Here is a 13,062-nt window from a genome sequence, read left to right on the forward strand (position 1 = left end):
ATCATGTTAAAAAAAGAGTTGATATTTTGTTGTCGAACAGATATTTTGTTTGATTTTTTTTGTTACTTTGACAAAAATAGGTCATTTGGAAAAATTGTGTAGCTGCATCCAAATAGGAGTGATTAATTGAAAATATAATTTTTAATAATGAATCTGATAAGTTTGATAAAAAAAAAAAAGTGATTGTTTTGGATATAAATACAAACTTGTTTGGAAACAAATTTTCTAAATTTAAATGCAAGTGCATTTGGAACAAATTGTGATAGGAATATATTTTATGTATATTTAATTTTCAGTTTTTTATTTCTTTCCCTTTTAAACTTATCTTTATGTATTAACCAATTGAATCATGTCAAAAATTTATAAAAAAATCTTAGAAAAGAAACATAACATGCAATATATTTTCGAATGAATATATAGCCAAGAGAAATAACAAGATTTTATATAACATAAAGTTACAAATTAAAAATGTCATAGTTTATGTTACCAGCATCCAAATTTCTATGAAGGAATGATAATATATAGAAAGATATCTTTCAATCTAAAAGTATGAATGAATAAACATTAAATATGATATAACATTACATCAAGAAAAATAAAACATTTATTCCTGTAAAACTAATAAAATAATCTGTTTGGGTTTAGATTAAGACTGGCAGTTTATTAATTAGAAAATTTCACAGGGAGACTGGTTAAGAAAGCCATATTGTATGGAGAGGTCGACTTTCCAAATTCCGAACACCAAGCAGGAAGCTTTTCGAAAACCTTTTTTACTTGTGGCGTGAGTATCCCTACATCGGTTCTCAGCTTTAAGAGTAAATTGTCCTCTTTTTCTTCATTAGACCGGGTATGATTTCTGACCCAGATGAGTGTCAAATCAAAGTTTGTAGCCGCACTTTTCCCTCCAGAAAACTGGATAATGTGCCATCCATCAACGCTGCTCTTTTCACCAAAGGAAACCAATTCTTCAGAGTAATCTGCATTTACATATTGAATCACTTTAGCTATACACATCATTGTGCCCGCGAATGTCAAGAAAGAGAACACTTATTTGGAAGCACTTATTGATTCTATATCTGGATCGAACACACAAAAATGCTAAATTTAGTTGGAGTCAAATTTAAAAAATTATTTATGTTTTTGTATGAGGAGACAGATTCAGAAACACAAACAATAATACATTTCATATTTCTCTATAGTCTACTACAACATTTTCAACAATTATTATTTCCATGGGGTGATGATAAAGTCTCAAATCTCTATACTACTTTTCATTGTTATGTCACGTTGTCTAATGTTCAAGCCGAATTCATCTGACTAACTCCTCAAAGTATATTTAGTTTTGTTCCCCTAGTTTATATGAAAGCTTATTTACGTCATAATGACCACATCTGATATTACATATTTACATGTGTTGTGGATTTTTAGTAAGTCAATTTATGTAAGCTCCTAAACTTGTAAATTAGAAGATTAGTCCAATAATATACCTTATTTTATAGTCTCGCGCTAACAATTTCAGTCAATTTTTTTTGTTTTTCTAATCATAATGGATTCCCGTCGTATCATAAGGTTCCCATTTCTTAAACTTCAGCCCTTTCCAAACCCAAAAATAAAATTAAGAAATCAAGGAAAAAAGAGAAGCTAAGAAGTTTCGAAAAATTTTGGGTTAGAGATGAATCTGGAAGAGAATTCTAACAGTTCTGTATGCACGACTCCTAAATCTTCTTTCCAAGATCTTTGACAAAAACATAAAGAATAGAAAATGAAAGAGTTGTACCTTCTCTGGTATTATCAGTGCCTTTTAGCTTGAAGTCTTCTATTTTCCCAGTGTTGATGGCAAGAGACCAACGTCTGGAAGCTTTTGTATCAATTGAAATGGAGGTAATTCTGTCAACACCCTCTGTGTCATCCTTTACATGAAGAGAAGGAACATCGGATGTGCTCCACCCATTTTGAGTATTGTCTTCTGCCCAACAACCGTATTTTACTGAAAACGTAACAAAATCAGTGACCTTTTCTCTACCGCAAACAAATCCGTCCAGATGTTCAGCCTCTTTGATCAATTTTCCAGGAGTATTTGAGAACAGAGAAATATATGAGCTAGGATCTTGCTTTCCGTTGTATGCTCCATTTGTATCCACAACATGAACAACCTAAAAGCATGCCATTAACTGTATAAAACTGCTGTGTATAGTCCAATTAATAATACCAGTTTCTCATTGCTAACAGAATAAAGGACTCCCAAACTCATTTGAGAAACTTGACTTCATGTTTTTGATATGAAATCATCACGAAATTGACTAATGTTAGGTGGCAAGATGAAATGATCATAATTTCATTAACGGATGCATAAGTTGAATATTTAATCTGGCTGTTGGGTGTTAATGGTGACTTAAAGAACCATCACTTATGGATGTAATTACGTTTCAAGATTAAATCAAGTCATGTGTTCACTTAGGAAACATTCCATGTTGCTACAACAATGATTTTTTTTGCCTTCCCCATCAAACACTTCATACCGATAACCTATCAGAATACTTTTTAACCGTCAACCCACTAGGGTATAATGAATTGATTGAGATATTTTAGGGATTGAGATTTACCTAGTTGAGAAAATTAGTTGAAATATTTTTGAGATTCTGATTATCATAATTGAGAAAATTTTATCTCCTAAACTTATAAATAGGTATAAACTTTATCATAATAATACATCAGGAGTATCTCTTTCTCTCCAGTAAAAAATTCACAATAAATACATAATTAGTATTGTAGTTTTTTTTTATAGAAAAGGCAATGTCTTTCTTTAATAAATATTGTAGTTATTAGTAAGTTATATTATCAGCGGCTAATAATATGTAAATTAAACAAGATGTGACTATTTTTTACAGTAATATTTGGGGAAGAAAATAGGAAATAATGCAATGTCAACATTTCAGCTATTAGAAACATAACTTCCATCAAGAAAAAAAACATGAATTATACTCCAAATTTTCAAAAATGAGTTATTATGAAAGTTAATAACAATACCTTAAACCTGAAAAAGAATATTGATTATAACAAAAACTTATAGACATATATGAGTGTGTAGACAGTGGTGCTTTAAAAAGCCATGAACTGCCCTGTTCATTAATTGAAAGCAAGAAGTTCCACAGGTGAAAATACCAGTGAAAACTTATTGAGAATGATCACTTAGAATATGAGGTGCCATTTGCATAGGACAGCACTGAAACTATATTTGTTTATTCTTGAATACACAAAAGAAGGAAGGAGTTTCACAGAAACCTATGCAGGTTCTCTGTAGTCTATACTGGGAAGTGAGAGAACTTACATTTACGGCTCTAGCAGTATCTTCACTGAATGGAGGGACAACACCAGATAACACTGCTGAAAGTGATAGTCCAAACAAAATACAACTTGAAAATATAATCATTGGTTTTGCGCCTGCAAAATATAGGGGGTAAAAACAATCAAATTTAAATATATCTGTAATATAACATGTACTCCCTTTATCCCATTTTATATAATCTTGATTACTTTTTCCTTGTTCCATATTGTTCGTCATAGTACATTATAACATCCATTTTAATACTATCTTTACCTTGTTTTGTGTTACATGCAAACTTTTATATATTCTAACAGTTTTTGAGGAAAAGAAAAATCTTACAAAAATATAGTAAATGGTCAAAATTCTCACCTTAAAAACTACATTATACCTTTATTTTTCTCACATATTCAAGTCTAATGAAATCAAAAATCATCAGGTATGCCAAATACTATAATACATTAAACATAAAAAAATGTCACCTAAACAACAACAGTAAAGGCACAAATTAGAGGTCATTTGGCAGCAGTCATAGACAATCTCTTATTTGCAATGGATAGGCTGGAAGTGTAGAACTGTTTGTGGTTCTCAGGGATTAAGAGGAAGCGTCTATCAATAGTGGAGATAGTGGATTAAAAAAGCTCAGATTAAGTTGAACCCCTGATTTGTATTCTGGTACACACTCCAATTGTGATTTGGGTTATAAAATAACCAATCTATAACATAGATATGCACTTGCAGAAAAAAAAAAAAAGGAGTTGAGGTAGAAAAGGATCAGGCTATGTCAAATGCTTGGTTCAAACTAAAAATTTGAGAGATAACCTATGGAAGAGATCTAGATTAAGAGATGCAAAAACAATAGCAAGAAATGACAAACAAAGACATTGTTCTGTAATCTGTAACATCCAGCTGCACAGTGAATATTAAAACAGATCGTCACAGCTTAAGCCAAACCCCACATAAAGTATATGTTTCCATGAAAAAGACTAAAGATTTCTACATAATAAATATAAATAAATGGGAACCTGAATAATGAACATATGAAAGGAGATAAACCAATGTTAAGCATGTTATTATGGAAATGTATGCAGCAATTATCAAATTTCCCAGCCACTCAGGGGTGTCGCCAGGATTCCTGCACACAATTAAAAGGTAAATGTGTCATAAACTTAAGATGTGAATTCAATAGTCTACAATGACGAACATTATTAATTATATATCCAATATATTTTAGAAAAATAAATTAGTGATTGTATAAATAAAATGCAAAGAATATTGTTTTCGGTAGTCCAAATTCGTGCTTTGTAAGGGATTTTCCTTTCCTTTTACCCAGAATACGACAGATGCAGAAGTGGCTAAAGAAGTCGGAGAAAGGAAGTAATTGGGCTGAACATTAGGACAATTTTCAACCATAACAAACCGTTATGGCCATTGAATTTGTGGGATGTCAATTCTTGTGAGCTCAAAGTGTTCTTGGTCTTGCGTTTTTGGCAAGTTGGGAGTACAGAAAAGAAGTTGAAGGTTTAGTGTGGATGATTAATCAGAAGAGGACTTGAGGTGTTAATGGGAAGAAACCTGAACTATGATTAGATTATGCTACCAAAATAACATGTAAATATTTGACAAGTCTACAGCCTGGTCAAACCTGAAAGAGAAATACACATAGTGTAACCCAAATGAGATGGATGAGTACGCTTGGTGCATACACGAATGACATGCTTGTATGAGATAATTGATACTCTTGGTGCATACATGAATGACATGCTTGTATGAGATAATTGAGATCCAATAGTTGGTCTTTAACATACAATGAAGTCTCCACTTATATATAAAAACAGAGGAGTGGAGCCTTGATCAAATTAATAAAGTTCAGATAATTGAATTTAACTTACCTGTCCAATCGAACAGTAATGCCAATAATTGTGCCTACCAACCGGATAAAGCTCCCAGCAGAGATTAAGAAAGGAAAAGATAACCCCATAAGCAAAGTAAGACTTTTGAGTGGCTTTGGTACACGAGCAGGAGCTAAAGTTGCTTCTAGGAAGCCATCTAATAAATCCAGAATGCTTGTGTTAGTTGAAAGAAAATTTTAAAGACAGTACGATGACAAGGTTTTACTTTAGAAAAAAAAAAATTAAGCTTTCTCCTCTATTTGTTCTGATGACAAACATGGTTATGATACTATTAATATTAATTGATGAATTAAGGAAAAAAGAAAAAGAAGTTGATTTCCTGTCAAGAGCCACATTATCATATTTGCAGATAAAACTTGTAGGATAATCATTACAGAGAAGTATAACATAACTTACATGCAATTGCAGGTGAGACTAACCAAACAAGAGGCAAATATGAAGAACCAAATTTATAATAGTTTCCTACAACCAGAAGAAAAAGCCACTGGACCGTTCCACCTTTAAAAAGCCATCTTTCTGCATTCAACATGGATAATTCTGCTTGAACAACAGGAGATACACTCTCCTTCATTTGAGATGACACTCGTAATAGAAACTTCTTAAGAGTCAGATAACCCAAATGCTGGCCCAACAATGCACCAACAAGAGCGGGGGCAGCAAAGAGGCCAACCACTAGCCATGGAGAAGACACAAATGGCACTGGCGATGAAGAAATGATTGGCAAAACAAAGGCAACAATACAGGAGAAACTCAGCGAAAATATCCACATAAGGATAATACTCATACATGACAATGCGAAAGAAATAACAGATGTGTAGCCTCCAAGAAACAGTGACATAGACCATAACAGAAGTGATTGCAGGATCACTGAATTATATAGGATTCTGGCAAGACTCTGATAAAATACAACCATATAGGTCCCCTGAAAGTTAGAAATATGTGTTAATGTCGAATACAGGTACATTGCAAAAGTGTTAAATATAGAACAAGAAGAAAAAGTGAAATATTAAGTACCAGAATGTCGAAAAAAACAGCAGAATCCTGGTCAATTTTTGAGTCTGCTCCAATTGCATCAGCTTTAGGAAAATCAGGGGAAGCAGCTGCATGATTCAAGAAAGCAAGCATGTTTTCTCCAAGATGCTGAAGCGACCCGGCTTTCAAAAGTTCTAATTTGTCATTCTGCATGCAAATAAGAAGTGCAATCAGATGGCATATAAAGTAAGAAAGATTCCTTTGGGATCCATTTCTTTCCTGTGATTCTCGAGCTTGTCATAGTATCAACTTCCTTCAGAAGAACCAAATTTTCTTGAATATTTTATTTCATGGTTCAACGGCTAATCCAAATTGAATAATTTGGCTAGAAGACGCACAAAAGGTTATTTCTTTTCACACCGTCAATACAAATTAACTATTGTCCCAAATAATTTAGACTCGTAACATCATAGCCAGTAATCAAGCAACATCACCACAACATGGTTCTAAGTAGGATGGATCACCCAAGGAAACTAACCGATGCTTAATATAAACTAGGAACTATTGTTTAAGTATGAGGTAGTGAGTTTCACCCCTACGATTAAAAAACAAGAAACTACTGACCAACCAGAAACAGGTTTAATCGCACTAAGCTCATTTCCTAAAAGTCCACAATTGTATGTATAGAAACAAATAGTTGGAAAAACTCTCAAATATAGACTTTTCATGAAAGTTCCCACTTCAGGGTAGTTTAGCCTTGAAACATAGGCACATTGTGCCTCCACACAAAAAACAGACTCAATTCTTTCGCTTGCATGTACCAGGTAGAGAGATATTGGGTTAGCACAAAGATAAACAACCGATATTTAAAATAAAACAAGAAACTGAAAAAGGGAGAGGAGGTATTGCTATCAATCCTCTGATGCAAATGACACGTTTTCAACACAGTTTAAATAAGGAAATGTCTAATACCAACCCAAATAAACAGGTGAGAGGATCTCAGGTAGTAAAAATCTCAAGAATAGATGTAACCTTTGTGTGGTATACAGCAGTATTATCTGAATATGCAAAATCAAGGCCTGAAAGTCCTGCAAGTTCCTTGTACACTTGGAAATCTGTTGCTGACTTTATGACTCCAGAAGAAAAAAGATCCTGCAGCACTAAAATTCATTTGGAATAAATCTCTGAAACTAAATAATTAAAAAATAACAAGTGCGTATGAATGTAAATTGAAAATAGAAATAAATACAGACCTGTGCGGTGATTTGAGCGGATGGATACTTGGCCACCATTGCAAAATTCTCAACTGCCCAAGGATGAGGACCAGCCTGCACAAGAGAAAGTTAAACAAGGAGAAGAAAGAAAAGTAAATAATTTGTGTGAATAATCTACTAAATCCCAGACAGATTCAAGATCAATAAGATAAAGCACCAGCGCATTGTTTTTATTTTAGTTTTTGGAACTATTTTAAACATTATCAGCATCAACAAACATACAATTTTCTATTATTGTTACAAGGGATTAAGAAGTACGTCACATAAGAAGAAACCAGGAATATCTCTAAAGCTCTGACAGCTTCTTGTATACTAGACTGAACTCTCTTCTCTTTATCCTCAGAGTTGTTTTTGGCCTATGTTTCATGAACACATAAATGCTACCAGAAAAATCACAACACTAACCTATAATCTTTTTTTGTTTATTATACTCCACCCATCCCATTTTATGTATTCCTTAAGGTTTTGGTCAGTTTGAAGGCATTATGTAATTATTTTGGACCAAAATGTCCTTAAAAAGTAAGAGAGAGAAATAGATAAAAATAAGTAATGATTATAGTGATGATAAATGATATTGGAGTTGATGAGAGAATATATTTTTTCTATTGAAAAAAGGATGAGGCGATTAGGAGATTGTGTTGTTAAATAGTGAATGAATTAACCAAAGACATCAAAGAATACTCTTCAAAATTAAAGATCTGATCAAATGGAAAAGTATATATATTTATATGTGTGTGAGGGCAGGCGCGCAAATATCTATTTCTAAGCCTAGGTTTAGGGGTTGGAAACATTATTGTATATCAATGTAGAAAGAGAGTAATGGATATTCTGAAATGGTAGCATATGAACTTCTTGTTCATACAGAATAAGGTAGGTCTCCAACCACTAAACCTAGGATTAGTAATAGATATTTGTTTGCATATATATATATATATATAGAGAGAGAGAGAGAGAGAGAGAGAAATGAAAAGGACTATATTGTGAAATGAGACCTGAAATATGCCAGATTTCCCCCCAATACCCATTGCCTCCAAATCTACAGCCACGCGTATTGAATCGCTCCAAGGATGCTGCATGGGAAAGCAGAATTAGTAGCTTTGAGAAGTGCAATACCTTGGGGCTAATAATACAACTAATGAGTCCACCTGATTACTCGTTTATCATGGTTTAGATATCCACTTACTACAAATCATTCATTAAGCATCATTTACTTACTCTGTTCCCCTGTAATCAACAATATTTTTTTATTTATGACTTTAGGCACCATTGCCTCATTCTTTTCCTCTTGTTTTTTTCCCAATTCATACATTGAGATATCCCAGAAATAGGAACAAGGGAAGTCTACAGCCCTGACTATACAATGGTAAAATATGAGCTAATTCTCTAAAGTTGGCTTCCAAGTTTGATCATACTTATGAAGAATCAATGTATCATACAAAGAAACTCCTGCATATATGCTTACTCTCCCTACAGAATGAAATATAATATGCAGTTTTGATATGTTTTCCCAATTCATGCAATGAGATACCCAATAAATAGGAATAACGAAAGTCTAAAGCCTATAGACCATATGGTGGTAAAATACAGAGTACTATGTGTGATGGATGACAGACAGATTATTTTGGAGATTTATAACCTTTAGGGATTTATTCTCTTTAAAGGCCCAAATTCCAACAATATTTTGACCACTTTTTCCACATCAATATTTGGTACTCCATCCAAAATATCCTTTCAATCATCTACATGACCCTCTGACTAACAAACTCATATTTTTCCAGTTAAAGAAACAAGTCCAACATCTCTTCAGTTTTGGGTGTCTTCTTTGCAAGTAGACTTGATACAGATTCCTGAGGGTAGGGTAGGTCAGGCAAAAGGGAGAGGCTATTTTCTCGTAGTAATATAATACAAAAGTCACTAAGAAGGAATGGTGTTCATGAGTATATTATCAGGCAAATAGCAATTTTAGCCAGTCACAAACCTGAGTTATGAAACTGTGAGCACCATTTAATCCCTCCTCCTCGCCGGTATTAAACAAAAATATGACAGAGTTTCTGAATCCATGAGCCTGGTTTGAGATACCTCTAGCAATCTCCAACATAACAGCAACGCATGAACTACAATCTCCAGCTCCCCCACTGAAACATCAATAGTTTTTCACTAAATGGTCAGTAAAGAAATTCCAAGGTGAAATCCAACATTAGTGAGACAAAATCAGTGACAAAAGAAGCAACAAATTCTCTGTTAAAAAATTACAGAGAGAATATATTATAAACTCAGAAGCATGAATCCATCTTTTGTAAGCAATCAAAATAGGTCAAAGGTAATTTTTTTTTTAAAAGAGCAGAACAGGGCAGCAGGAAGATTATAGTCAATGTGGAGAAGAATCAAAGATGGTGGCAGATTGTTGCAAAGATGGATTGAGTGTATCAGCACCAAGAATCTAACCACGAATATGAGATACCAAGTATGGATTAAGAGATAGTTGGTATTTTTCCTCTCAACGTTGTTTCAAGTTTGAATTTGTCCTAAATCCAATGTGGTTGAGTTTGAGGAGCAGAATAAAAAAATGAACAAAATCTGGGGGCAAAATATCAATTATCTCATGGATTATATTGGAAAGAAGAACCTGCACAACCAAACCATCTTTACTTCCTAGTTTTTTAATAATAATCTCTAGTATGCCAGTATAATGCGATAAAACACTATATGATTGCTTGTTCACAAGTCACAACTAAGGAGTTGCTAATATTACAAGAGCCCAAGATGTATTATGTCCGTTACCAAATGTGTCATGCACCATTAAATAGTTTTAACAAACTTAATAACATTAGTAATAATATAAAAAGGGCTTTTTGTATGGTTATATTGTACTAATGGTAGATATACATCTGCCAATTGCCATTGCTGATTTAAATGGTCTTGGCCCAGTTTTACATAAACTATTCTAGCAGTTATGATATGTGTCACGGATTATTTATACAATATGCCACTTAAACCTTGAACAAAGGAAGAGAAAAGATAAACTTATGATAGTCGAGAAATTAAAAGGAAGAAGAGATACGTCGAGAAAACGGTATCAATATGGGAGGAGACCAGAATAGCATTTTCCTCTGCTTCAGATGCATATTTAGGTAGTACTCTCAAAACAATGTGCTTCAGATCTGAATAAACGAGTGTTTTTCCCTTAAAGAGACCACCCACCAAACGGTTAGCACCAGATTTTGCATGAAAATAATCAACTTGAACATCAACTTCCCAATGAGCCATCTTCTTTATGTTCTCTGCTGCGGCCAAGACATACTGCATGACAAAAATATTACAAGTTCAATCTCAAGCAACAGACTATCCCTAAAGAGGAAACATCATATGTGAAATCTTAAACCACGTGGAAGGTTCTGATTCCACCAGAATTGCCTTTCAATATCTTTGATTCTCTTTTTTTCCTTCTAGCACAGTAAATGTGGCTTTTACGTTTTACCGTGGCTTAATGAAATCTTTGGTTTAAGAACAAAAGGCATTAGAAGCATTTGTTTAACAATCATTTATTGTCCGCAAACAAAAAGGATAATAGTGATAACATAAATTTAGGGTACACACAAATAAAGAATGTAACCAAACAATAAATAATTATTTTATAATCGTGAAAATTGGAGCAAATTTTTTCTTCACTTGGATTTTCCCTTCCAGCTTAGGTTGCTCAAATTTACACCTTTTATTACTAACTAAGGCTTGCAAATTTATTCCCTAGACAATAGCAAAAAACAGTAAATTGTCACATGGTCAAAGGACAGACAACATCTAAATGCTGCCTTTAATTAGGTTAGGTGCAAATTGAAAAGATTTACTTAGTTGGAAGACAAAATGAAAACGGCTGAATTTCACAAGAGAAAGTTCAAAATTTGAGAAATAGTTCAAAGGAAAAATACCAATTTTCTCTTTAAATAGTTGTATGAAAAAACATATGCCTAGATGAGGCAGAGACATTTATAAGTTCAAAAATGATTTTTATATATTGTCACCAACCTGCAGAGCGAGATCAAGAGCATCAGAACCAACAGGATGCGGGCCCAAATCAGTCAGTGCCTTAACATGCTTCATGGCTTCCATCTCAGAAAAACCCCTCTTCCCTGCCTGCTCAATAGTAAGCGGTGCAGGCATGATCTCATATTGGTAATGATAAACAGCCCAAGAGCCATTTATGACAAGAATGAATAGAGCCAACATTGAATATGCTGATCTCTTTTGGCTCCTCATACCACCATTCTTCTGGTTACCACCAATGGTAGACTGTTGACTAGTTGATACACTTGATTTGGCTGCTGTATTTGGAGACTTCTTACCCATTTTACTGTTCCCTAATTCAAGCAACTGAAGAGAGTAGTTAATTCGGCGTTAGAATGCTTGCAGAAAATATAGTCAAGAAAACATTTTTATGATATAATACATATTTGCATCCCATGTCAAGGTCAAATCTCAGAGACACGTATAAATAAATGCAGGCATATGCAAATAAAGGGTGATTAAATCGGAAGTCGAATGGACTTAGTGTTATTCCTATTTTTTACCTTTTTGTGCTTTAAAAGCTCCAAGTGTGTTGGAAAAACTTGATCACATTCAAAGAAAATTATTTTGGTGATTGCATGCAGGTAGTTGTTACTGAGAACAGTGAACTAAAAATCTTCAATTAAGGGTCTTTTGGAGGGTTTGTTATGAAAAAATCAGGGAAAGTCTTCTTTTAGAAAGATTGCTATTAATTCTAAATTTGGTGCAAAAGAAGGAACATGGGTAACATAAAGGGTCAAAGTTATACATAATCAAGCCCATGGTACAAAACATGGAAGGGATTGGATGAATTCTTCATTTATTCAAATTCAAGGTAAGAAGAGGAGATTAGATCTCGTAAATGAGACTAATTTGGGCATCTTGTTCGCAAAGTAAGTATGTGAGAATGACGGGTGCCATGTTTGTTAAGAAACAAACCTCTGCAAAAGTAGATGATAAATGTCCACGCCGCTGCTCGGAGATGTTTCACTGCTGTTGAATAGCGGACAAGTTCTAGCTCGACAGCAGAGGAATAGAAGCCTTGATCGCCGTCGCCGTCGCAATAAGACGGGGACTCTCCGTCGACTTGATGTGGTTTTCCACCGCTACTAGTCTTAAGAAGAGAAGAAATCCCTTTCTCAAGAAAGGGAAGTCCTTTTTTAACGATTCAACAATCATATTAATTTCGAAAGGCTTAAATACAAAAATAAATAAAATTATTTATTTTATTTTTTGGTTTTTTTAATCAATGTTTTTATAAAAAAAAAAATTATAGTCTTATTTTTTAAATATTAAATAATGATGTATTATTTATCAGATTTTTTATGGTCATAAATACTAATTATTTTATTTGAAAATCAACAAAATATTTAATAGTTAATATAAAGATGTTAAAGAATATAAAGTAACATTAAAATTAATAAAAGTTACACAAAATTTAAACAAATAAGAGTCCAAATTGAAATTATAAAATTTAAAAATAATTACCAACATTAATAAAGTTGTTTCAATATTTTAAGTTAACGTAATTTTCAATGTT

At 33.3% G+C, this 13,062-nt stretch overlaps 1 protein-coding gene across 1 annotated transcript; it reads right to left on the reverse strand.

Moving 5' to 3' along the window:
- Positions 1-588: 588 nt before the first annotated feature.
- Positions 589-12,645, reverse strand: LOC124916797 (endoplasmic reticulum metallopeptidase 1). The gene is made up of 14 exons (XM_047457564.1): positions 12,462-12,645; positions 11,505-11,849; positions 10,543-10,781; positions 9,460-9,616; positions 8,474-8,551; positions 7,461-7,535; positions 7,240-7,359; positions 6,250-6,414; positions 5,632-6,157; positions 5,215-5,371; positions 4,348-4,457; positions 3,329-3,441; positions 1,778-2,153; positions 589-977 (listed from the first exon to the last, which is right to left on the reverse strand). Exons 2-14 carry the CDS (start codon positions 11,823-11,825, stop codon positions 664-666), a joined length of 2,751 nt encoding a protein of 916 aa, XP_047313520.1. The 5' UTR covers positions 11,826-11,849; positions 12,462-12,645; the 3' UTR covers positions 589-663.
- Positions 12,646-13,062: the final 417 nt, after the last annotated feature.

The sequence above is a fragment of the Impatiens glandulifera genome, chromosome 9, assembly GCF_907164915.1.
Source record: "Impatiens glandulifera chromosome 9, dImpGla2.1, whole genome shotgun sequence".
NCBI lineage: Eukaryota > Viridiplantae > Streptophyta > Magnoliopsida > Ericales > Balsaminaceae > Impatiens > Impatiens glandulifera.